Consider the following 26,749-nt stretch of genomic DNA (forward strand, 5'->3'; position numbering starts at 1 on the left):
AAAACTATGAGCCCCCAGGGGGACATGGACTGTGACCTACCTTGCATCTACCTCAGCACTTAGTACAGTGCCTGGCACAGAGTAGATGCTTAACAAATACCACTAAAAAGAAATCTCTTCTGAGTACTGGCTGGTACTTTCAACTTTCATAAATTAGTGCTCTTTATCTTTGCTCTTCATCTATCTTTCATGCTTTTGCTACCCACAGCTGTAGCATTGTTTCTTTTTCCTCCAATTTATTTCTAAATGGCTCAGTCTCCCCAGTTTGAACATAAGCTCCTGGAAGGTATGTGCCATGTCTCTCTTTAAGTTTTACTCTCCCAAGAGCTTAATGCTGTGCTCTGCACCCAGCAGGTGCTCATAAATACCACTGATGGGTTGACTAGCAATTTTGCAGAGGGACAGAAAAGCAAAGATGTGACAAAAGTGAGAAGCAGGGTAGCCTTGTGGGAAAGGGCACAGGCCTGGGAATCAGAGGATCCCAGCTCTGTCAATTTCTTTCCAGGTAACCTTGGGCAAGTCGCTCAACTTCTCTGTGCTTCAGTTTCCTCAACTGTAAAATGGGGATTAAATATCTGTTCCCCCTCCAATTAGACTATGAGCCTCAGGTGGGACAGGGACTGTGTCCAACTTGATTAACTTGTATCTTCCACAGTGCTTGCCATAGAATAAGTGATTAAAAATTTTATAATAATAATAATACTGTGAGGTGGCAGTGATTGTTAGGTCATTAGCATTACAAAAAAGGTTGGTTGAACCCCTGATTGACTGTATTTATGGCACTTTGGGTGCTGAATAAGATAAACAGGCCCTGTCCCTGCCTTCTAGGAGTTTATAAACTAAGATGGTTGTCACTGATATTAATAGCGACAAAGATCATGTGAACAACTCAACAAACGCTGAACTTCGCATTTCACATTCACATTCGCAGAGGGGCAAGGCCATTTTATGAGGGAAAATGGGAGGGAAGTGGGAGGTAATGCAGCCAATGGAATGTTTGGGGATGGAAAAAATGCCACCTCTCTTCCGCTTAGCCAACGAAAGCTTCCTGGAGGAGGCGGGCCCAAAAGAGGTTGGAGAAGGAGAGGCTAAAGGGCGGGTGCAGGTGGGGGAAGTGGTGATGGCTGGTTATGAGAACCCAGCTCTAACATTCCCTGGGTGAGACGAGTCTAGGGGGAGCCAGGGGTATTATTGAGGGGAGCAGTCTCTTCTTGACTCCCCAAAGCTGGCTTTTGCCCAGCTCACCAGGGAGAATGGGGAAATATGGGACTTCCCCACCTTGCTGGGGTGACTGTAGATTGTAGATGGAGACCGAAAGAGTACAGAGCCGTAGAATCAGCAAGAAGCCTACCATCTATGATCTCTGTCTAAGAGGAAACGATAAGGTTAAATGATGGTCAGAGTCAGGGGTCCAGATGCCTGGGGATTGAGGAGGCTCATCCTTTCTGTGGTAGGGGATCTAGAATGGATCTTAAAATTCCCACACTCCCTCGAGGTCCGCAGCTAGGGTCTCTACCACGAGGAATGATCTGGTTCAGGACTGAGAGTTCCACATTAGGAGCTTGGAACTTCCAGTTAGAGTGCCAGAGTGAGCAAGGGCTCTCAGGCAAGCAATAAATCAATTGTATTTACTGAGCGCTGTCTGTGTGCAGAGCATTCATTCAATTGAATTTATTGAGCGCTTACAGTGTGCAGCACATGTGCTTGGGAGAGTTCAATAACAATAAACAGACACATTCCCTACCCACAGTGAGTTTACAGTCTAGAGGAGGGGAGACAGACATCAATACAAGTAAATAAATTACAAATATGTACATGAGTGCTGTGGAGCTGGGAGAGGGGAAGAACAAAGGGAGCAAGACAGAAGGGAGTGGGAGAAGAGGAAAGAGTAGCTTAGTCAGGGAAGGCCTCTTGAAGGAGATGTGCCTTCACGGAGGCTTTAAAGGAGGGGAGAGTAATTGTTGGATTTGAGGAGGTAGGGCCTTCCAAGCCAGAGGCAGGACTTGGGCTAGGGGTTGGAGGTGAGATAGGAGAGATCAAGGCACAGTGAGAAGATTAGCATTAGAGGAGCAAAGTGTGCGGGCTGGGATGTAGTAGGAGGGTAACAAGGTGAGGTAGGACTGTGGCAATGTGGGAAAATTGGGGGTGGGATCTAATCAGGGGAAGCTTACTGGAAGAGGTGGGCCTTGAACTGATTTTCAAAAGGGAGAAGAGTGGGGACAGTGAGGAGGAGGAGATAATGGCAGCTTGGTCAGGGGTCACACAGCACGGTGGCCCCAGGGGCAGGAAGGAAACCCATTTAGGGCCAAGGATGAGATCTGAGATAATAATTATGGTACTCCCTAAGGGATTACTATGTGCCAAGCACTGTTCTAATTTAATCAGGTCGAACACAGTTCCTATCTCACATGGGACTCAAACTCATCCCCATTTTACAGATGAGATAACTGAGGTTCAGAGAAGTGAAGTGACTGGCCCAAGGTCACAGAGCAGATGTGCGAGGGAGCCGGGATTAGAATCCATGACCTTCTGACTCCCAGGGCCGTGCCCTATCCAGTAAACTATGCTGCTTCTCCAGCCAAGGTGCTTCTTGCCCCTGGCCCCAGGTGGCCAGTTGTCCTGGCTCTCTTGAGCCGATGTGCCCGCTCCCCATCCACCTCACCCAGTGGGTCCTGCGTGAGCGCCAGGCTGGCGCTGGCTGCATGATGGATGGCAGCCGTGGCCCTCCTTTCATCTGTCACCCTGATGAGTCGAAGGAGCTTTAATTGACTTTAATAGCCATCAAATGACATCAACAACTTCTACTAATACGCAAATCAATTAGCGAGATGGATGGGCCGAGAGGGGCTGCCAGGTGGCTCCGAGGAGGCAGGCGGCGGCCCGAGATGCATGATGCCGCCGGTCTCCTCCGGGATCCCCGAGCCCCGGGAAGACTTGGCCAATTCCGCAGGCCTGGGGGCCAGCTGCCCCTCACCCTCCTCCACCCTGGTCCCCAGGATCCAGGGGTGGGTGGCAGCAGCTGTGAGTAGACACAGAGTCGGGAGCCCAACAGGTGAGGTGAGAGATGGAGAAGGAGAGTGTAAATCCACCCTACAGGGACGGGGGAACTCCAAGCCACTCTTTCTTCCATCATTTGGGTCTCTCAAAGTCCAGGCCAATGCCATCCGGCTAAAGGGAAGCACATCTGGGGAGTGGCCCAGTGCCTACCAACCCCTCGCCACAAAACCACCACCAACTGCGGCTCCTTCTCTCCCCCTCTAGACCCTAAGCTCGTTGTGGACAGGGCACGTAGCTACTAACTCTATTATACTATACTCTGCCAAGCACTTACTTCAGTGTTCTACTCACGGTAAGCTCTCAATAAATGCGATTGACTGATTGATTACGCCACTGGGCTAGAAATGCACACCTCAAAACATCAACCTTGAGCAACAGGCCCAATTTGGACCTCGTCTGGGGAGCGGTGGGAGAGAATGGGAATAAATAAGGTTGCCATCGGAGTGGGAACCAGCCAGAGGGTTTGGGGAGTTGGAGGTGAGCTGGGTTCTAATCCTGGATTGACTACAGGCTGGATGGAGACCCGGGGGCAAACACTTATCTTCCCTGAGCTGCAAGTACTCCAATTCCAACTCCAACTGAAGCAGCATGGCCGGTGCAGAGAGCACAGGCCTGGAAGTCAGAAAGACCTGGCTCCACCACTTGTCTGCTGTATGAACTTGGGCAAGTCACTTCACTTCTCTGTGCCTCAGTTACGTCATCTATAAAATGAGGATTAAGACTGTAAGCCCTATGTGGGACAGGGCCTGTGTCTAACCTGATTAGCTTGTATCTACCCCAATACTTAGTACAGTGCCTGGCACATAATAAATGCTTAACAAAAAACATTTTTTAAAAAACTGCCCATCAGGGCAGCATCCCTGTTGAAGCCTAAGAAAGGGATGGAAGGCCGAGATGGGTATAGGCCTGGGACAGGGACCCCACCCATCCTTCTCCCCTGCCTCATTCTCCTAGTTCCTAGAATCCTCTCACTCCCAGTGGGTTGATGCCATTAGTCTCGCTTGGCGTGACCTACTAACTGCTGTGTCTGTCTGCTTTGTGTCTTGCAGATGAACCGTCCGATCCAGGTGAAGCCAGCAGACAGCGAGGGTCGAGGAGGTAGCAGCTCCTTTTTCATTCCTCTCTCACTTTCATGGGGTTCCCGGGGTGGGAGAGGAGATGGAATCTGGAGTGAGGGAGGGGCGTGGCACAAGGCAGGGTCCCGCAGTGGGGGCTCAGTGGAGAGAGGGCAAGGCTTCTCGTTTGAAGCATGACTGATGGGTCACGTGTAGAAATGGCCAGCTGGGTCTTCCTTTCAAACCCGGAGCTAAGTAGCCCCAGATTGGCGTGTGCCCGTTAGCTTAATGAGCATGCTCAGAACTCAATATCACTTGTCCCAGAATACTTGAGGGCCTTTTTCTCCCTCCTCACCTCCAGCTCTTGTGATTGGAGAGCAGGGGTAGGACCTCAGTTTCCTTTAAAAATTTTCTACCTGGCCTACCTAGGTAGATTCAGGCTCTTTGTCCTGCCTGAAGGGAAGAACTTTGTCCAGACAGATGCAGAGTGACTGGACTGGCCATTTGCCCAGTTTTAGATCTGACAGTCCAGTTTTCAGCTAGCCTGTCCTCTGACTAATACAGTTACGGCACTAGATTCCTTTACGTCTGGAATTTCTATTTTAAATTCCCAGCCTCCCCCGTCTCTGCTCCTGGGGCTGAGTTCCGTGGTCCGGAAGCAGCGCCTATGTTCAGGGGGTCCCAGGAGGGGAACACAGGGGCTCTGGAGTCAGTCCATCTGTCGGGGCCCCCTGCCCGGAAAAAACTCAGGCTGCCTCCTGCAAAGTGCTCTGTGACTTCAGTGAGTCAGTCCATGTGCCCAGGCTAACAAAGGTGGCATCACCCACGTCTGGATGTCCAGTGCCCACCCTGAGAGACACCTTTGCCCCACAGGCTGTCAATCAGCCTGTTTCTCGGGGCTGGGCAGGGAGGGTGGAGGAAAACAAAGTCAGACAAAGAGGCCTGGGAGACCACACACAATCCCTCCCCTGGGCCTCCACACTAATGCTCCTAATGGCCCTCCATGTAACCAGATGAGGAGAGAGGCAGGGGGAGGAGTGAAAGGCTTGTGCTGTCTCTTCCCCTCTGTCCCTCCCCCGGCACCCTCCTAGTCCAGAATCTACGCATCTAAGTCTTCAGTGAGCCCTCTTTCCCTTCCCTCCAAAACATCCTTAGTTCCCCAGACTCTGATAGTCCACATGCTATACCCCACCCTCCAGAGCTCACTCTTCTCTGCTCCCTCCTCTGCCTTTTCTCCCCCTTCCCCCAAACACACGCACACACAAAAAAAAAAACCCCACCAGTCTCTAATTAGGAAATGTTAGAGATGGGGCTCTAGGAACAAGGAGCCCCATAAGAGCCACTGACAGCCCAGTTTCCCTTACTAAGTCCACCTCTTTGGCATTAACACCATCAACCGATCAATAGTATTTATTGAATACTTACTGTGTGCAGAACATTGTGCGAAGCATTTGGAAGAGTACAGTAAATGTCAGCGATATGATCCCTGCCCTCAAGAGTCTTACAATCTAATAGGGGAGGCAGACACGAATAATTCACAGATAGGCTTATATGCTTAATTACTTAATTACTACTACCGTCTAAGGGAGAAATGCTTAAATAGAGTATGTAAACTGATTTATGAAAAAATGCAATTGGAGAATGTGAGTACAAAAGTGGTGAGATGGTGCAAAAGTGGTGAGGTTGAGACGATGTAACCTGGGAAGAAGAAAATTGATTCAGAGAAAGCTTCCTGGAAGAGGTGAGATTTCAGGAAGACTTTGAAGACGTGGAAAGCTGTGGTGTGTCAGATTCGAAGTGGGAGGGAACTCCAGGAAGGAGGAAGGGGGCTTTTTTGTTGTTTTTGTAATGATATTTAAGTGCTAACTAGGTGCTAAGCACTGAAATAAGCGCTAGGGTAGATACAAGCTAATAAAATTGGACACAATCCAAGTCCCACATAGGGTTCACAGTCTTAAACCCCATTTTACAGATGAAACACAGAGAAGTTAACCAACCTGCCCAAAGTCACACAGCGGACAAGTGGAGGAGCCAGGATTAGAACCTAGATTCTTTGACTCCTAGGCCCCTGTTCTTACCACTAGGCCATGCTGATGCCTAACCTGGTTTGAGCTAAGGGGCAGGAGATTGGGAATGAGGTTCAGTGGGAAAGGGAATTTGGGAGAAAAGGAGAGTGTGAGCTGGGTGAGGTATAATGGGAGAAGTGAATGGATCATCCTCAGGTTCTACCAGTTGGATAAATTCATTCAATCGTATTTACTGAGTGCTTACCTTGTGCAGAGCACTGTACTAAACACTTGGAAAGAACAATTCAGCAAAAATAGAGACAGTCCCTGCCCACAACAGGCTCACAGTGTATGCATGAGTCAAGTTTCCAGGTCTCTAGGAACAGTCATTCTGTGCAAGGGAGATAAGAGAGCCAGAGATTGTTTGGCTTCTTTTCCAAGATTTGGGTTCCTTCACTCCCATTTGGGTTCCTTCCCTCCCCACCCTGCCTCCACCGAGGCTCCCCTCCCCCCCAATGCTTTTTATTTTCCCTTTCAAGTGGAAATGGTGGGAAAAGAGAGAAAATGGAGACTATCAGGATGAGTCCGAAGAAAGACTTAGGAGACAAAGGAGGACTTGACAGAGGAAGGAAACTGGGTGGGCAGCAAGAGGGGAAGGGAGACCCTGACTCAAGTGAACTGTGTCTGGGATCACATGAAGGTTCCCTGAGGGGGGGGGTGAGGTGGTCTTTTTCAGCTCCCTATGTTTGGTGCTTAGTGTGAGAGGGGCGGGGGCTAGGCTGGGGGAGAGGCAGATAGATATCTGCTGGTGCCCCAGACCACTGGCTCTCGGAATGACTGGCCAACCCACATTCAGCCACCCGAACTCCAACTATCCAGGTGGCCTGCTGGGACCCCCCTCTCCTCTCCCCTAGTTGCCTAGAGCAAAGGGTGAAACCTGCAGTGAATGGCAAGACCTGGGAATCGGTGAGAACCCAAGTTGAGTTCCGTCCTGGCAGATCAGAGGAGTTTCTAGGTCAGCCCCCTTGAGGCCCAGCTGGGTGCTCAGCTGGGCCTCTGGCACCTGTCCCAGGCTCTGCCCTGTATGGGCCAAGCTGACCAGCTTCCACACCACTAGATGCCCTTAGATGGTAATGCCACTGCCCACCCTCTGGGGGATTGCTTTCTAGCTCTGATGAGCTAAGCTGGGAAAAGAAAAACAAGGATCTGACTTCAGGAGCTTAGCTGAACCAATTCCTCCCACCTCTGTGTCTGAAGCTGTCCCATGCCTCGCTTCCCTCAGCCAGTGCACCCCCAGGAACCCAAACTGATTCAACCAATCCCTGGGCTTTTCTGGGCAGTGAAAGGTGGGTCTGACAAAGCTGGGCAGGCTGCAATCTATCACCTAGTGCTGTGTGGAGATGGCCTGCTTCTGTTCCTAGGTAACGGCTGCTTAATGAAAGCCTAATTAATTAAGAGGAAAGGGCTCCCGCGTGGCTGGAAAAGTGTTGGCAAAAGGGTAGGGCTGTGCCCATGCAGGCACCCAGCCAGGGAGGAACAGGGCACAGCGTGGGTGCCACAGAGACCCAAATATCCATCCCACTCGGGCCAGGGTGCCATCTCAACCCCAAACCAGGGTGGGAGTTGGCTTGTGAGAGACCCGTCTGGCTGGAGAAGCCAAGCAAACCTGCCCAGGAAATAATAATAATAAAAATAATAATAATAGTGGTATTTGTTAAGCACTTACTATGTGCCAGGCACTCTGCTAACGCTGGGAGGATACAAGCAAATCAGGTTGGACACAGTCCTAGTCCCATGTGGGGCTCGCAGTCTTAATTCTCATTTTACAGATGAGGTAACTGAGGCACAGAGAAGTGAAGTGACCTGCCCAAGGTCACAGAGCAGACAAGTGGTGGAGCTGAAATTAGAATTCATAATTTTCTGACTCCCAGGCCCAGGCTCTATCCACTACATGCTGCTTCTCAATAATGGTACTTGTTCAGCACTTATTATGTGCCAAGCATTGTTCTAAACACTGGGGTAGATACAAGTCAATCAGGCTGAGCACAGTCCCTGTCCCTCATGGGGCTCACACTCTTAACCCTCATTTTACAGATGAGGTAACTGAGGCCCAGAGGAGTGAAATGACTTGCCGAAAGTCCTACAGCAGGCAGGTCCTTCTGAACCCAGGTCCTTCTGACTCCCAGGCTCACGTTCTTTCCACTAGGTCACACTGTTTCTTAGTCCCTGGGCTGAGTTGGTGCTTCTGCTGCTGTGACTAGACTTAGACCAAAACACCCTAAGGGCATTAGGCCTGAGGGTGACCAGCTCAGCTTCTGAAGGACTCTGGAGCCGGTGACCAAAGGGCCAGAGAGCTGTGCTGGTCCACCCAGGCCCAGGGGCCCTGGCTCCCCATCTCCCCTGAAACTTGGGCCAGCCCGCCTACTCAGCGTGGCTCAGTGGAAAGAGCCTGGGCTTGGGAGTCAGAGGTCACGCGTTCTAATCCTGGCTCTGCAGCTTGTCAGCTGTGTGACTTTGGGCAAATCACTTAACTTCTCTGGGCCTCAGTTATCTCATCTGGAAAATGGGGATGAAGACTGTGAGCCCCACGTGGGACACCCTGATTACCTTGTATCCCCTCCAGCACTTAGAACAGTGCTTCGCACATAGTAAGCATTTAACAAATGCCATCATTATTATCGTTAATATTACTCCTTGCCCAGCAGGAGCCAAACTCACAAGAGGGGGAGGCAACCAGGCCCTGCTCTCACCTCAGTCCCTGACCTCCCCTCCAGCAATCGTTAGTATGAACTGTTACTCACAGTACCCCCACTGTGCACAAAGTCCTGTATTAGCTGTTCGGACCTGTGCCTCATTGGCTTAGTGACTAGAACACGGGCCTGGGAGTCGAAAAGACCTGGGTTCTAATTCCAGCTCTGCCTCTTGATGCTGTGTGATCTTGGTCAAATCACTGAACTTTCCTGCACTTTAGTTACCTCACCTGTAAAATGGGGATTAAGAGTGTGAGCCCCATATGGGACAGGAACTTTGTCCAGCCTGATTAACTTGTATCTTCCCTAGCACTTAAAACAGTGCTTGGCATACAGTTAGCACTTATTAAGTATGATTATTATTATTGTTGTTGTTAATACGAATGACAATGATGATAATAATAAAGAGGCACACCCTACCCACAAGGTGGGAAAAATCTTACCACTTTGCTCTGGCTTCCTTCTGGGACCCCTTTTTTATTTTCTACAGACTAACCCTGAGGAAATGACTGCTCTTCCACCAGAGTGGCCTGCTTTACCTGCCTTGGTGGGAGTGGAGGGAGGTGTCCAACTGACTGGCTGGGGGCTCCCGATTATCCACACACCAACCCTGTTTCCCAGACCTGATCCCTCGGGAGTAAGAGCTGGGGTGACGGTGGCCTGGCCAGTGGGATGAGCTTTGGGTTTTCTTCTAAGCCATTTTTGACCGGCTCTCCCTCCTTGCCTCCTTCCTGTCCCAGCTTACCAGGGCTGGCTGCCTGTCTACTTGTTTTGTTTTGTTTTGTCTGTCTCCCCGCTTCTAATAATAATAATAATAATGTCGGTATTTGTTAAGCACTTACTATGTGCAGAGCACTGTTCTAAGCGCTGGAGTAGATACAGGGTCATCAGGTTGTCCCACGTGAAGCTCACAGTCTTAATCCCCATTTTTACAGATGAGGTAACTGAGGCACAGAGAAGTTAAGTGACTTGTCCACAGTCACACAGCTGCCAAGTGGCATAGCCGGGATTCGAACCCATAACCTTTGATTCCCAAGCCCGTGCTATTTCCACAGAGCCATGCTGCTTCCCGTAGACTGTGAGCCTGTTGTCGGGTAGGGATTGTCTCTATTTGTTGCCGCATTGTACTTTCCAAGCGCTTAGTAGAGCGCTCTGCACACAGTAAGCGCTCAGAAAATAGGAATGAATGAATGAATGAATGAATGAATGAATGAATGAATGAATGAATGAATGAATGAATGAATGGCGAAGAGGAGGCTTTGCACAGGGGAGCGGAGCTCGCCCCCGCCATCTAGTGGCCATGCGTTGAAAAGCTTTTTCCAACCTGATCCTGTCCCTAAATTCTGTGCTCCAGCACTGCCAACTCTTTATCCTCACTCCTCTTCTTCCTTCCTTTCTCTTCCTTTCCCCATTCCCTCCCATCCTCCCTCCCTTCCCACCTCTCTCCCTTTATCCATTACTTCCTCCTTCCCTCCCTTTCTCCTCACTCTCCCCTTTTTCTTCCTCCCTCCCTTTCTTCCTTTCTCCCTTTCTTCCTCCCTCCTTCCTTCTGATGATGATGATGATGATGGTATTTGTTAAGCGCTTATTATGTGCCAAGCGCTGTTTTAAGCGCAGGGAGAGATACAGGTTATCGGATTGTCCCACGTGAAGCTCATAGTCTTAATCCCCATTTTTCAGATGAGGTAACAGGCACAGAGAAGTGACGTGACTTGCCCAAAGTCACATAGCTGACAAGTGGGAGAGTTAGGATTAGAACTCACGACCTCTGACTCCCAAGCATGGGCTCTTTCCACTAAGCTACGCTGCTTCTACAAGTCAAGTTGCTTCTCTTCCCTCCCTCCTTCCTTCCCTCCTTTCTCCCCTCTTCCTCACTCTATTTCTCCCTTTCTTTCTTTCTTCCTGCATTCTTTTTCTTTAACTCCATTCTCCTTTCCATCTTCCCTCTGTCCTTGTGGTGTGTTTTTTTTCTTTCTTTGCTCTTTACTTTTCCTTTCTCTGAATCTGGAAACACTGGCCTGTCCCAGATCTGCCCTGCCAGAGTCAGTCAATCAATGGTATGAATCGAACATTTATTTTGTGCAGAGCACCATACTAATATAACAGTTTCGATAGACATGTTCCCTGCCCACAGGAGCTACAGTCACAAGCTCATATCCTTCCAGAGAATCTCACTGGCCTAGGCATTGCCAGGAATGACCCCAAATGTCACATCCAGGGATGATGGCACTTATGGAGGGCGAGCACTGTGGTTAAGGGGAAAGGCTACGGGATTAGACCATGAGTTCTAATCCCAGCTCTACCTCTGGCCTGTTGTGTGACCTTGGGCAAGTCACATAACCTCTCAGGGCCTCAGTTTTCTCATCTGTAAACTGGGGACAAGATCCCTGCTCTCCCTACCTCTTAGAATGTGAGCTCCACGGGGGCTAATCTGATCATTTTATACTTAGCTGGATCTCCTGACTCCCAACACCATTATCTTCCACTATCATGCTGATCCTCTCCTTGTGTACCTCTGTGAATGGGGATAACACTCCCTCCTCCTGCCTCACTGAGATGTGGAGAGAGAGAATCAATATACAAATATTGATAAACCTCCAGAAAAGTGTTCCCCATTTCACAGTGCTTTGGATACAGTAAGCACTTAAAATTACTATTACTACTACTACAGGGAATGACACCGAGGCACAGAGAGTGAAGGAATGCTGCCCAAGACCTTTTTAAAAAAAAATTGGTGTTTGTAAAGCACTCATTATGTGCAAAGCCCTGTACTAAGTGCTAGAGTTGCAACAAGATAACCAGGTTGGACACAGCTCCTATCTCACATGGAGCTCATAGTCGAGTGTCACGGTTGCTTCTATCAATTATTCCTTTGCATTCTTTAGCTTTTTGGGTCCTACTTTTTGCCACCTTTTATACTGCTCTTTTCAATGTTTGATAACACCAACAAAAATGAATTGCTGTGGAGACCTATCTTCCTAATGAACCAGATTTTTCCCCGATTTGGGCTATAGGCTACCTGTTACTACATCCAAATCATCTTATACCCCCTAAAAGTGAAGCTTTGTCCCGCAGTTAACAGGGCAGACATGATCAGTAAGATGATGGGAGGAGAACATTAACTATTTATAACCTGAAGCCCAGTTTCCAATCAAGACAGGTAGTGGAAGGAGACAAGCTTCCTGGAGGAGTCAGGTGAAGAGAGTCCCAAGCTACCATATGGAGAAGCAGTGCATGGCTCTATCGGCTAGAGCACGGGCCTGGGAGCCAGAAGAATCTGGCTTCTAAACCCGACTCTGGCACTTTTCTCCTGTGTGACCTTGGACAAGTCATTTAACTTCTCTATGCCTCAGACACCTCATCTGTAAAATGTGGATTAATGTTGTAAGCCCCATATAGGACATGGACTGTGTCTAACCTGATTAGCTTGTATCTATCCCAGCATTTAGTACAGTGCCTGGCACAAAGTAAGCACTTAACAAATACTATTAAAAAAAAAGTTAAGGAAGAAAGTGGGGTCGGCGAGAGAGAACAAGCCAGAACAGGAAGAGAAAGATGAAGACTGGGGAGAAAGACCTCATAGCAATCCCTTTGCAATTGCTTTTTCTTTTGCCCCTTTTTAAATTCCAAAACAATGTAACACTCACTCGGAAATTTGGACAAACCCAGTTGGCCCCCAAAACAATATAACACTCAGAAACTTGGACAATCCCAGTTGGCCCCCAGGGGCAGAAGATGGCTTACGTTCCTTGGGTATGCTGAGGCCTGAGCTGTATCCAGCTTGATGGAAGGGTGCTGGAATAATAGAGTTTTCTCACCTAGGCCCTCCTGGGCCAGAAAGCGGGAAAATGATGTTAACCTAGAGGACTCATTTTTAAAGGAAGCACTGGAAGAAAAACTGAAGCCTGAGCCCCAGACCTCTCTAAAGATAAGGCTGGTGTTGGGGGCTGCACTCTCTGGTGTTGGGGACACTTGTCTACTTGGAAGGCCAAGCAGGCCAAGCTGAGGATGGTATTTGGAAGGAAAGACCCCACAGGAAGCTGCAGACTAGGGAAGCCAGATTGACCAAACACTGCATTTATTTAAAATTCATTGCTTACTAGAAAATGATTTCAAGTTGTTGCCACTTGGGTCCATGTGAGGTGTGATTGACCACTAATATGTGATAAATAAGTGCCAGAGAAACAAATGTTGTACAACTTAACTTTGTAATGCTAAAACTTGAACTTATAAGGCTAAACTTGGAATGAAACAAGCTTTATAAGGCTTTTTCATCTTCCACAGCCTTCTTATATTTCACCCAATGAGATATAAACCATGTGCTGAGGGGTGCAGATATTTGTGAAAAGACGACGAAAGGGGGAGCCTGAGAATACTGTGAGGCTAAAGAAATCCTTCTCGGAGGGCATGAGAAAAGAGAAGCAGCATGATGTGGTGGATAGAGCACGGGCCTGAGAGTCAAAAGAACTTGGGTCCTAATCCCAGCTCCACCACTCGTCTGCTGTTTGTCCTTGGGCAAGTCACAACTTCTCTGTGCCTCACTTACCCCATCTGTAAAATGGGGATTAGTACTGTGAGACCCACTTGGGACATGGACTGTGCTCAACGTGACTAGCTTGTATCTCCCATGGCGTTTAGTACAGTGCCTGGCACCAAGGGAATACTTAAATACCATTTAAAAAGAAACAAATGAGAAAGAGCATTGAAGGAGCTTGGAAAGGGGGGTGGGGTGTGTGTGTGTGTGTGTGTGTGCGCACTTTTATGTAACAAATGAAGCTGGAGACCTAAAGACCTTTGGCAACACTAGCTGGGGAGAGGCTGATTCACAGGGAGGGGCTGACCAACAGCCACTGAAAATGAGAATTAGCCATGGGAGGGCCAGTCTGTCCTGCTTCGGCTGTGAGGGGAAACCTAGACACAGTCATCAGACCGCAGTTCCAACAACCCCAGTGGTGATTTAAAGAGATGAAAAGCATTGTGGCCTAGCGGAAAGACCAAGAGCCCGGGTGTCAGGACATCTCGGTTTTAGTCCCAGCTTCACCACTTGCCTGCAGTATGACCACGGGCAAGTCAATTAACTTGTCTGTGCCTCAGTTTTCTCATCTGAAAAATGGAGATTAGACTCCATTAGTCCCCATTAAATTGAGCCCCATGCAGGGCCAGAACTGTGTCCCATCTGCTTATATTGCATCTTCCCAGGACTTACTACTGTAACTGGCCCTAAAAAAGTGCTTGCCAAATACCATGCTTGTTTTTATCATTATTACTCTGCAAATGTCAGGAAAATGCCTGTAATTTATTTTAATGATAGTCTCCCCATCTAGACTGTAAGCTCCGTGTGGGGAGGCGGTGTGTCTACCAAGAATGTTGTATTATACCCTCCCGAGTCCATAGTACAGTGTTCTGCACAGAATAAGCACTCAGTAAATACCACTGACAGATGGAATACAGAATGTGATTTAGGGGAAAGGGAGGTTGCCCCCTTCTCCTGAACCAGGGGACCATTGGCTTACCTGAGTGCCCACTTCCCTGGGAGTGGCGGGGAGGGGTGTTCAAACTGTTTTTTCTTTTGTTTTAATAATATTTGTAAAGCGCTTAGTATGTGCCAAGAACTGTACTAAGCACTGGGGTAGATACAAGCTTGTCAGGTTGGACACAGACCGTGTTGTACACGGGACTCACAATCCTATTTTACGGATTCACTTCTCTGAGTCACAGAGAAGTGAGGTGATTTACCCAAGGTCACACAGCAGACAAGTGGCAGAGCCAGGATTAAGGCACAGATTCTCCGACCCTTAAACTGTGTTCTTTCCACTTCATTTCAGGCCAATCAGTCAATCACCAGTGGTATTTTTTGAGCGCTTTCTGTGTGCAATGCACTGTACTGAGCACTTTGGAGAGTACAGTACAATTCAATTATATTGATTGAGCGCTTACTGTGTGCAAAGCACTGTGCTAACTGTTTAATAGAGTTAGTACAATATTGGTAGACCCCAATCACTGAATGCATGAAGCTAATTCACTTTCTGGTGTCTCCCACTGTGAGGTGACCGGCTTGGGGTTTCCAGCTACTCCCAAAAGAAGCACCGGATGAGACTCTGAGATCAGTCCCCCAGATTCCGGTCCCCCCTCCCGGCTCCTTCCCACTCCCCGGTGGCACAGGCTCCTCGCCCCGAGACCCCGTCATCCCTCTGCTGCCATCAACCGCTAAATGAAATGTAGCTGTGGGCGTCTCGCTCCTGTACCCACAGTGACGCGGCACATTCAATCTTTATACCGGGGGTAAATAACTGTGTATTCCAAGGGAGATGCAGTTATTAAACACGACTCAGCTGGTGTGAGCAAGGCCCTCCTGCATATCCCAGAGGGAGCAAGGAAATAAATTACCCACTTACAGAATATAATTGGTGAGGGATTAAAAATCAATAGGAGCGAGCGTCTGAACAAGGGCCTCCGCCGCACTGTTGCACACCTGCTTTGTCGAGGCGGAGATCCAGCTTTTCCAGGCTGGCTCCCGGCCTCCCCCTCAGCCCCTCCCTTCGAGGCCTTCCATTCTCTTCCATTCCCATTCCACCACCTCCTGTCTTCAGTCCGCCAACGGGCATCTCCTCTCTAGACCGTCACATTCTTCTTTTTAGTGAAAAGTTCAGGGGGCTTCCAGGAGAGCCAGTATGGCTCTTCCCTCTGAATCAGTGGCCTCCGAGTTTTGCACGGGGCTCGATGGGGAGAGGGATAGGACAGGCGTTGGGTGTCTGCTGCTTTAGTTTGCAGTCAGCAGTGTTTCCGAACTGCTCCACAGCACCCCTGCAGTGTGGGAGAATGAAGCCAAGGGCTAGAAATCCACCTCGGAGCTTATTAATCATAGTCGTAGTGATAGCTGAAGAAAAAGTAGAAGTAATGCTAAGAGACGTTGTAGTTGTAGCAGTCATCCATTCAATCATTCAATCCTATTTATTAAGCGCATACTGTGTATAGAGCACTGTACTAAGCCCTCGGACAATACAATTCAGACGTTGTCTTGTCTCGTCTTAAACCGTCGCGTCGTTTCCCACCCATAGCGGCACCGTGGACACATCTCTCCCAGAACTCCCCGCTCTCCATCTGCAATCGTTCTGGTTGTGTATCCATGGAGTTTTCTTGGTAAAAATACAGCAGTGATTTACCACTGCCTCCTTCCACGCAGTAAACTTGAGTCTCCGCCCTCGACTCTCTCCCGTGCCGCCCAGCACGGGTGAGTTTTGACTTGTAGTAGGTTGCCTGCCACTAGCTAACCACTGGCCAAGCTAGGAATGGAATGGACAGGCCTCTGCTTGACTGTCCCTCCTGTACTGGAGACTGGTAAAGTACTGGAAACTACTCCAGGTGGAATAGTTGTAGTAATCATTATAATAATAACTGTGGTATTTGTTAAGTGTTTACTATGTGCCAGGCCCTTTATTAAGCACTAAGGTGGATGCAAGCAAGTTGGGTTGGAAAAAGTCTCCATCCCACACAGAGCTCACAGTCTTAATAAGGTTACTGAGGCTCTGAGAAGTGAAATGACTTGCCCAAAGTCACACAACAGAGAGGTGGCACAAGCTTCTGACTCCCAGGCCGTGCTCTAGCCAGGCATTCCCTGATCACAAGGAGCTTACACTGGGAGAGGCAGGCATAAAAGTATTGATAAACAGAGTAATCCAAATCCACCACATTCAATCAATCATATTTATTGAGTGCTTACGGTGTGCAGAGCCGTGTACCAAGTGCTTGGAAAGTACAATTCAGCAGTAAAAAGAGACAATCCCTGCCCCCCTCTGAGCTTACGGTCTAGAAGGGGAGAAACAGACAACAAAACAAGTTAACAGGTATCGATATAAATAAATGCATTTATAGGTACATACTTATATACATAAGTGCTGTGGGGTGAGGAGAGGGGAGAAGGGCAAAGGGAGCAAATCGAGGTGATGTGGAAGGGAAGGGGAGCGGAGGAAAAGGGGGGCTTAGTCTGGGAAGGCCTCTACCTCTGGGTATATCTCTAGTACCTTTGGGAATTGACCCCCTCGGTCCAGGCATGGACTGAAACACAACCTGCCTCCTGCCTCCTTCCCTGCTGGCTCAATAGTTTTTCAGAGCTGGAAGTGGGAGGGGGAGTTGTGAGGCTACAGACAAGAATGGGAGTGGGGCAGGAGTCAAGAGCCATCCAAAAAGCTGTTGAGAGCAGGAACATATGTTGTGGGGAGGGGAGGAATTCACCCTCTGACTGACATGAGAGGTGGAAATCCATCTCTGGGCATCATGGCCTAGTGAATAGAGCATGGGCCTGGAAGTCAGAAGGACCTGGGTTCTAATCCCAGCTCCACCACTTGTCTTCTGTGTGACCTTGGATAAATCACTTCACTTTTCTGTGCCTCAGTTCCCTCATCTGTAAAATGGGGATTAAGACTGTGAGCCCTATGTGGGATAGGGACCCTGTCCAACCTGATTATCTTGTAACTAAAGCAGCATTTAGAATAGTGCCTAGCATGTATTAAGTTCTTAACAAATACCGTTATTATTACTACTAATGGGGTGAAGATTCCCCAGTCAAAATTAAGGCCCCGGATCCGCAAGCGCACCCGGGGAGAGGAACCAGGCTGTGGCCTTCTGGAGGTCAGCTCCCACCAGCACCACCCCAAAGAAACCTTCAGACAGGCTGTTTGTTACTGACTTCCTCCCCAAGCCCCTCCTCCTGTCCTCCACCTTTCTTTTCTCCACTTCCCCTCATTCCTTCCCTTTCCTTTGCCATCTCCTTGACATGATGCGGTGCCATGATGTCATTACACTGAACCATGTGTAAAGTTACTTAATAATGTTCCAGAGGAGGAGGGCATACATTGTATAGCTTTGCGCACCAACTTTTAAAAGACTCTTTAACTTAGCATTTCTGAAAAAAAAAAGTGTTGCCAATTTCTGTTTTAGAAAAATGATCTGGGAAAGAAAGTGAGGTACTCTCCCAAACAGTAGTGTTCTGCACACCTTAAGCACTCAATAAATGCCACTGATTGATTGATTGGTTGATTGATTGATAAGGGGTGGAGAAGGGAGAGGCTGGGGGCAGGAGACCAGTGAGGAGGCTGATGCCGTAGTTTAGCCAGAATCTGACAAGCACCTAGACCAGGGTGGTGGCTATTTGCAGGAAGGAACAGATTTAGGACATGTTTGGGAGGAAAAACCAGCAGGGTTTAGCGGCAGGGCAGTGCTGAAGGACAACAAAGGGTCAAGGATAATGGCAAGGTTGCAGATTTCTGGGACAGGTCTTTGTTGGACAACATTTGCAGAGCCAACAACACTCTCGCTGCCAGTTAAGTCTCCTTAGCGCTCTCTGGAAACAGAAGGCATTTGGTCAGCCTCTTCTCCTCATAATAATTACTCCCCAATTGTGAGGGCTCTTCTAGGTTACAATGGTTTGTTCTAGTATTTCCAGGAGTCCCCAGAGGTGCAAACGTTGGGTTCTTATCGCGGCTCTGCCACTTGTCTGCTGAGTGACCTTGGGCAAGCCACTTAACTTCTCTGAGCCTCAGTTCTCTCACCTGTAAAATGGGGATGAAGACTGTGAGCCACATGTGGCACATGGACTGTGTCCAATCCGATCAGTCTCTATCTACCTCAGTGCTTAATACAGTGCCTGGCACATAGTAAGCACTTAACCAACACCATTAAAAAATGCTGACTCACCTGACCACTTTTTTGTGCTTGGGTGAAGATTCCACATAAAGGAATTTAACTGACTGTTTCTTGAGATCATAAGCCTCCCCCTGACCCCTGGAATTATATTTGCAGATTGCCAACATAGACCTGGTAACCCCAGGCTCCCTCACAGCTTCGCTGTAAGCTAACGAGACCTTCTCTCAGGAGCTCTCTCCATCCCTATTAACGTCTCTTCTCAGTCTCACTACTGGCCCTCTTCTTCCTTGAGCTTTATACTCTGGTTCAGGAGAACCATCGCCAGATTCCCAGGGAGGAAGAGCTCCAGGAGAGACCTGGGCTCCCCAGAGACCACAATTCCCCATCTCAAACTGATATCTCCATGGGGATAGAGGGTGACAGAGAGAAAAATGGAAAGGTCCCAGGCCTGGGAGGAGAATGAGGGGAAAGCAAAGAGAGGAGCAGGAGGGAAAAGGCCCGGCTGGGTGGGGACCAGGCAGGAAGCACTGTGCTGCAGTAGAAGTTGGGCGCTGCCTTCAGTCCCCTTCGGCTTTCAGAGGGAAGAACTCGGCAGCCAAGAGAGGAACCAGTCAAGGCAAATAGAGGAAAGAAGCGTCCCCATGATGGGGAAGGGTCCCAAGCGCTCCAGAGCACAATGAGGTCTGCTGGGATGACAGAGAAATTTAAGCCGCAGACAGTCCTACAGCTCAATAGAAACTGGGCTTTTATAGAGATGGTTTATGTTTAACTAGACAATATATGAACCCTATTCCCTCAACTAATTTTCCTGGGGCCTTAACTGACAAGGCATTAATCCTCTTCTGCCATTATTTATTTATTTTTTCTGCGCGGCCTGACAAGGTACCTTATTTTCTTTGTCAAATGCCATTAGCGCTCAGTGCGGGCTGTGGCACCGCTGAAGACAGATGCGGGTAATAATCATGAAATTCTCATTATTTACCATCACTTCCACCGTGTTTAAGTTATTTATGTCCCTCGGGCCAGGCCTGAGACCGTGGGTTATTCTCATAGTCAATCATAAAAATGCAATTGTTGTTACTTAATAGTTTCTCCATCTCTCATCTTGGCCCCCCCTAACTCATCCTACCTCTCCCTGTATTATCTTTCTTCTCTTTCTCGGCAAGGGGATTTGCTGTTGACAGAAGGGAGGGTGTGGGCATTATGGAGTTTTAGAGATGGGTGGGTTCCTGGCTTCTCCGGCTCCATCTTGGCCCATCACCCATTCTGGTGTTTGGACTCTGGGTGCTGAGGATCCCGAGTAAGGGTGAGGATTGGGCCACTGATCCCGTGACCTAAATTCTGGAGAAAAAGAGGTCTTTGCCTCAGTCTTCTGGGCAAGGGGATACACGAAGGAGCTGGACAAGAAAGTGGCCATCCAGAGCGGGCAAAATTGTGGCTGCAGCGGACTCTGTAGGGCAGAGGCCAACTCACTGCGAGGCAGAGTTCTCTCTCCCAGGACGAGGGTAGACCCAGAAGGGGCACTCGGTCCTCAGGGACCACCCCGTCCCCATTCTTCCTCCCCCGTCGGCCCTGTCGATTTGCTAATGGCGTTTGGTTTGGTTTTAGAAGATAGGAAGCTCTTTGTGGGGATGTTGGGGAAGCAGCAGAGTGAGGATGACGTCAGGCGGCTGTTTGAGCCCTTCGGACAGATCGAAGAATGCACCATCCTCAGAGGCCCCGATGGAGCCAGCAAAGGTGGGAAATGGAGGGGGTCCCTGTGGGTTTCAGAGGGCGAGGGACAGTCTGAGGGTCTGGAGCCCAGGACAGGACTTCCCCCCGGGTGGTCAGGCCTTGGCCCAGAAGCACGCAGGGTGGCTATCCTGTGCCACTAGCAGGGAAGCTTCTCTACGAGGCGGTGGCCCCCGAACCCGGAGATGATGCCGTCCCACAAGAACAGCTGGGTTTCCAGGGACATTTCCCAAATGAGACGGTTCCACTGTGGCCGTCAACCCCTAAAACTCCCTAGTCCCCCAAGCCTCCATTCTCTGAGCCCAGTTCCTCCCTAGGTGGTCTCTGACCATCCTTTTGGGCGGAGCCCTGGACCTGTAGCCTGCACCACTTAACTGGCACCGGGAAAAGGCTACAGCCCCCTCCCCATCTCCACCCCGGCCCCGCTCTCCCAGACACTCAAACAGTGTGGGTGACAACCTGCCTCTTCCCCACTCTCCAAGCTTCCCAGTCCACCAGCGCTAATACAGTGTCTGCCTTTTCTCCCTCCAGGCTGTGCTTTTGTAAAGTACGGAAGCCATGCAGAAGCCCAAGCGGCCATCAACAGCCTGCACGGCAGCCAGACTATGCCAGTGAGTCCTGGGGAATTCCGATTGGAACAGCTCACCAAACTCCTGCAATTTCCGTGATGGTTTCCCTAGAAAAGAGCCTGGGAAGAGCTAGGAGACCTAAATTCACTTGACCTGCTCTGCTCTTCTTAGTTAGTTATGGTATTTCTAAAGTGCTTCCTAGGTGCTAAGCACCAGGGGAGATAAAAGAGAATCAGATCAGACATGGTCCCTGTCCCACATCTTATTTCCATTTTACACATGAGGAAACCATGTGAGGAACCCCAGAGAGGTTATGTGCCTTGATTATCCTTCAGGCCTGTGACAAAATTGGATTATTACTAATAATGGGAAGCAAGGTGGCCCAGTGGCCTAGACCCCTAGAGCTTATGCCTGGAAGCCAGAGGACCTGGGTTCTAATCTCAGCTCTTCCACTCGCCTGTTGTGTGACCTTAGTAAGTCACTTAACTTCTCTGTGCCTCAGTTTCCTCAACTGCAAAATGAGGATTCAGTTCCTTGTTCCCTCCTACTTGACTGTGAGCCCCATGTGGGTAAAGGACTGTATCTGGCCTGATTAACTTGTATCTAAGCCAACGCTTAGAACAGTGCTTGACACAAAGTAAGCGCTTAACAGATACTATAAAAAACTATGATTATAACATTTATTAAGCTCCAAGCCCTGGGGTAGTCCCTGACCCTCAGGAGGCTCACAATCTACTTTATCCCCATTTTGTCAAAGGGGAAGCTGAGGCCAGAGAGGTCCAGTGATTTGCCCAAGGTAACACGGCCGGCAAGTGGCAGGTCGGAGGTTTGAACCCAGGTCTTCTTACTCCCAGTCCCATGGTCTTTCCCCTAAGGCAGATGCTAAGAGCCAGCTGGCTGCTCTGCGCGTTACCCCGGGGTCTCCCCTCTACGAGAGTGAGGGGCTGATGCTGCAATAATGAGGGGAGGAGCAGGACAAGGCAGGAGTAACCAGGATCCAGGAGAATGATGCAGACCTGGGGCCTTTGGAGGAAATAAGATTCCAGGTGATGAGAGTTAGAAGAGCTGGAGACCACCTCTGAGGATGCAGCTGAGGGCCCACGCAGCTAGGAGCCACAGATGGGCAGGATGGTGAGAAACTTTAGGGTGGCGGGAACCTCCAGAGGTCACCGTTTCCAGGCTCCTGCCTTCCAGCTGGACTGCTCCTAAAACAGCCCAGGCAGAGGGAAGTCTCTCCTTCTCCCCAGATTTCTCATCCTCTCAGAGTAACCATCCCAGGGGCTACTTCCCTTTTCAGGGGGGACAGGCGATCGGAGATTTGACTAGCAATGCATTGCGTCAGTACGTTTCTCATTAAGCAAGCCAGACGTGGTGAGGGAACTCTCCAAGCCCCTGGAGCTGATTCAAGCTAGTTTTCCCCATTGCTCCTCCAATCCAAGGGACCTCCACGCTCAGGCCTCTGGAAGCTGAGGCCTGGCCCGGGTCATAGCCTCCTTCTCCCTGGTTTCTCTCTCTCTCTCTCTTTCCTAGGGAGCATCCTCCAGCCTCGTAGTGAAGTTTGCAGACACAGACAAAGAGAGAACTCTGAGGCGAATGCATCAGATGGCGGGGCAGCTGGGCATCTTCAACCCAATGACGATCCAGTTTGGAGCCTACGGGGCGTACACGCAAGCGGTAGGAGATGTTACTGCCTCTTTGTGGTCTTTCTTCTTGGCCCCACTTCTTCCCAGCCAGGAACCAGGTGCTTTAGAGACCCAGTCAAGCCTGGTTTCTTCCCCACCCAGTCTCCCAACAAGAGATCAGCAAGTTTGGGCTGCCTCCCTCCAGATTGACCTCAGTTGTCTCTCTGGACCTAGAGAGGCTCTTCCTGGTCTGAGGCCAAAACCAGGCTTAAGAATGGGATGAAACTTAAAAATTTTCCAGCTGGTAGGCCCATGACATCTTGCACGTTACTCTGGGCACCCAGCTAATGTCATGCTGTCACAGTCTGGGCAGAAGGTCAAAGGCCCCAGGCCCCACAACTTCTACCTATCGAGCAGGGAACCGAAACCCCAGAAAGGGAATATTATCAATCAGTCCATCAATTGGACTTATTGAGCACTACTATGTGTAGAGCACTGAACTAAGCGGTTGGGAGAGTACAGTATAATGAGGTAGGTAGACACTTTCCCTGACTACAACGAGCTCTAGAGGGGGAGACAGACATTAATATAAATTTTTTAAATTACAGATATATATGTAAATGCTATGGGGCTGAGGAAGGAGTGAATAAAGGGTACAAATCCTAGTGCAAGGACGAAACAGAAAGGAGTGAGAGAGGAGGGAATGAAGGCTTAGTTGGGGAAAACCTCTTGAAGGAGATTCATTCATTCAGTCGTATTTACTGAGCTCTTACTGTATGCAAAGCACTGTAGTAAGCGCTTGGCAAAGTACACTATAATATCAGACACATTTCCTGCCCACAGTGAGCTCACAACCTAGGAGATGTGCTTTTCAGAAGGCTTAATTATTTATTATATTATTATTAATGTTGTTATTACTATTATATATTATCCTTCTCCCCTTCAACCCCTCCTCCAGAGAAGTCTTCCCTATGACCTGGTGGGAGCCCGGGATCGCAGTTCCGGTTGCATGACGGCTGTAGGGCTAGGCAATGGCCCTACAATCCCTCCCACTCAGACCCGACTCTCACCCTCCTACTCCCTGAAACTCTCCTCCCCAACTCTGACCTTGGCAGCAGGGGCAGCACAGGGAGGATAGGGGGGAAGGGAGAAGGGAGCGAGTGAACAGGCCACTTTGCTTCTTTAGCTCAGAAACTAGCTCGGGACGAGGCGGGAGTGAGGAACAGCCATGGATGCCTGGGTGCAAAGAAAGGCGGCAGCTGGGGTGGTCCACTGGCTGGACTAGGCCTGGCTGATTGGGGCAGGCTGGGGAGGAGCTCTGTGGCCCAGCCTCCCTAGTCCATTACCAACCCCCCCACCTCCTCAGCCCCCACCCCGTTGGCTCCAACCTCCCTGGCCCCCTCCTCCTCGACCTTCACCCGCTCTGCCCCCTCACCCTCTGCCTATTTGGCCCCCTCTTAGAGCCCATTTTCAGGCAACAGGAGCAGAAAGAGAGAGGGACATAGTGGTGAGGGGTAGACAGGCATAGACATTCCCCCATCCCTTTCCACCTTCCCCCTCCGGCTACCGGCAGCTAAAGGATGACCAAAGTTGCTGCTGCCATGGCAGAACGTCTTTCAAACTGGAATGGCCAGTCAGAAGCTTCCTCGTTTTCCTAGGCCAAGTTCTGACCTGTCCTGTGTTACCCCCAGCAGAGCCTAGGAAACCCTTTTCTTCTCAGGCCCTGCCTAATAGTGATGCCACTGTGAAGCCCAGTCCTGCCTCCTCTTCCTCCTGGCTGCAGCCTACAGTCATCCTAGGTGGAAATGCAGCGTTCACTGAAGCCACCCCCTTCCAGTCCACCATCCCTCCTGGGTTCTCAAGCCTAGTTGCTCCCTACCCTGCTTCCCATTCCCTGAGGAGGGAGCCTTATTGGTGAACTCAATTTAAGGGCACAGTGCCTTGGGTATTTGTCAGAGGGAAAAGTACCAACTAGTCAATTTTTCAGATGACTTTAAGAAAAAAGCCAAACAGCCCAGCAATAGCTGCTTGAGCCCTTCTTGTATTTATTTCTGTCTTGGCCTCAGATGACTATGAACTGTTAGCAGCCTGAAGAAACACAGAGCAGGGGCATAAAGCCTATTTCCTATTTTTGTTGGAATTCATTCTTACATACAATATGATTTCATTTTAGTCTAGCCCAGTGTCCTTCAGACCCCAGGCCAGTAAAATTCTTCCCCTCTGCCTTCCAGAGCCTCAATCTCCACAGGTGACCCTCTCCGGGCTGGGGATCTTCATTTGCAGACTGGTCAAGGGCAGTGGGTCCATCACAGAGATCAAGGGCAGACCAGGGCAGCAGTGATCATGCTGGTTTGAATTTTTGTCCCCAGGCACTTAGATTGTGCACTAGAGCCCAGGCCTGAGCTCTATCTGCTAGGCCACGCTGCTTTTTTCCTAGATCGTGAGCCCCTTGTGGGACAAGGACAGTATCCAACCTAATCCACTTGTACCTACCCCAGCTCTTAGAACAGTGCCTGGAACATAGTATTTAACAAATGCTGCAATAATAAATAATAATAGTGCAGAGGAATTTGGATCCAAGCTCTCATGATATTGGGATCGAGAAGTAGTGTGGCCTAATGGAAAGAGCCCTGGACAGAGAGTCTGGGGACCTGAGTTCTAGTCCCAGCTCTGCCACTTGCCTGCCCCATGCGCTTGGACAAATGACTTACTCTCTCAGTGCTTCAGTTTCCTCTTCTGTATAGTAGGAATTAAATACCTGTTTTCCCTCCCCCTTAGACTATGAACTCCATGTAGGACAAAAATTGTGTCTAACATGATTATATTGTATCCATCTCGACATTAAGTACAGTGTTTGGCATATAGTGAAGTGCTTAACAAGTAATATAATTATTAGAGTTCTTCCTTCTCTTCCTCTATTGACCTCAGGGATCATTAGAGTTGTTACATAATTGCATGCTGAGAAGGTAAATAAGATTTCAGGCCTTTGTAGAACAAACGATGATTGTGTGTTAATGTCCTGATGTCCGGGGAGGAGCCCTGGTTGGCACATAGGAATCTGACTGAAAGAAATTATTTACTGGAAAGCAGTGTGGCCTAATGGAAAGAGCATCGGCCTGGGAGTCAGAGGACCTGGGTTCTAGTCCCAGCTCTACCACCTGTTTGCAATACGACCCTGGGCAAGTCAATTCACTTCTCTGTGCTTCAGTTCCCTCATCTGCAAAATAGGGATTCAACACCTGTTCTCCCATCTCCTTAGACTGTGAGCCCCATGCGGGACCTGATTATCTTGCACTAAGCCCAAGTGCTCAGTACAATGCTTGACACATAGTAAGCACTTAACAAATATCACAATTTATTGCTATTATTAATGATAATAATAATGAGGTGGGAAATAGGCATTAACTTGAGAAGCTAACTTATTTTTTCTCCCTCTTCCTATCTCTCTCTTCTTCCCTCCCTCTCTCTTTCTTTCTTTCTCCCCTTTCCTTCCTTTTCTTCCATTGTCTTTTTCCTCTTTCCTGTTATTCCTCTCTTACCTGTCTCCCCTCTTCTTCTCCCCCCATTCTTCACGAGGACCACCCTTTCTTTTTCTCTCTGTCCCTCCTTCTTTCTTTCTTTAAGATACTGCAGCAGCAGGCAGCTCTGATGGCTGCAGCACAAGGGACCTGCCTGAACCCCATGGCGGCCATCGCCGCTGCTCAAATGCAGCAGATGGCGGCCTTTAATGTCAGCGGCCTAGTGGCCGCACCCATGACGCCCTCATCAGGTAACAGTCGCCAGCCCCCGCCCCCCTCCCCACTACTTCTACAGTGGATAGAGCATGGGCCTGGGAGTCAGAAGGACCAGGGTTCTAATCCCCTCTCCGCCTCTTGTAAACTGTGCAATTTACGGCAAGTCACTTAATCTCACTGCACCTCACTTATCTCATCTCTAAAATGGGGATTAGGACTGTGAGCCCCATGTGGGACGTGGACGGTGTCCAACTTGATTAGCTACCGCAGCGCTTACAACAGTACTTGACACAGAGCGCTTAACAGATGCCATCATTTTTATTATTATTACTTGGCAGGTCTGGAAATAAGGGTGGTTGTGAGAAGGGGAAGGCTCTGATCTTTGTCCCATCTCCCTTGCCAGTCACTCCTCTTGGCTGGCCATTTAGAAACAGGCCCATGGCAGTAAATTTGTGTATCTCCGTCAAAAATTCCTCGGCATTTCCCGGCTCAGCTCCCTCACAGAGGCAAGGTCCCGTTCACTACCTGCCCTGCTCAGTCCATCCTTGCATCTGTTCTAAAGCCGGAGCTGGAGGCTTGGCAG

At 49.3% G+C, this 26,749-nt stretch overlaps 1 protein-coding gene across 8 annotated transcripts in view; it reads left to right on the forward strand.

Annotated features, from left to right (window-relative positions):
• Nucleotides 1-26,749, forward strand: part of CELF6 (CUGBP Elav-like family member 6) — a 183,010-nt gene that overhangs the window by 132,855 nt on the left and 23,406 nt on the right. For 6 of the 8 annotated variants that reach the window (XR_005660013.1, XM_029065913.2, XM_016227982.3 and 3 more), the window contains 5 exons: nt 4,107-4,155; nt 20,119-20,247; nt 20,773-20,852; nt 22,341-22,484; nt 26,057-26,201. Coding sequence is in view for 7 of the 8 variants with exons in the window: in XM_029065913.2 (XP_028921746.1) it covers nt 4,107-4,155; nt 20,119-20,247; nt 20,773-20,852; nt 22,341-22,484; nt 26,057-26,201 (547 nt within the window). In the remaining variant the exon portion in view is untranslated. The remainder of the gene's footprint in view (nt 1-4,106; nt 4,156-20,118; nt 20,248-20,772; nt 20,853-22,340; nt 22,485-26,056; nt 26,202-26,749) is intronic. The other 2 variants (XM_007670251.3, XM_007670252.3) reach the window with 2 other exon arrangements.

Source organism: Ornithorhynchus anatinus, chromosome 5 (assembly GCF_004115215.2).
Source record: "Ornithorhynchus anatinus isolate Pmale09 chromosome 5, mOrnAna1.pri.v4, whole genome shotgun sequence".
Classification (NCBI taxonomy): domain Eukaryota; kingdom Metazoa; phylum Chordata; class Mammalia; order Monotremata; family Ornithorhynchidae; genus Ornithorhynchus; species Ornithorhynchus anatinus.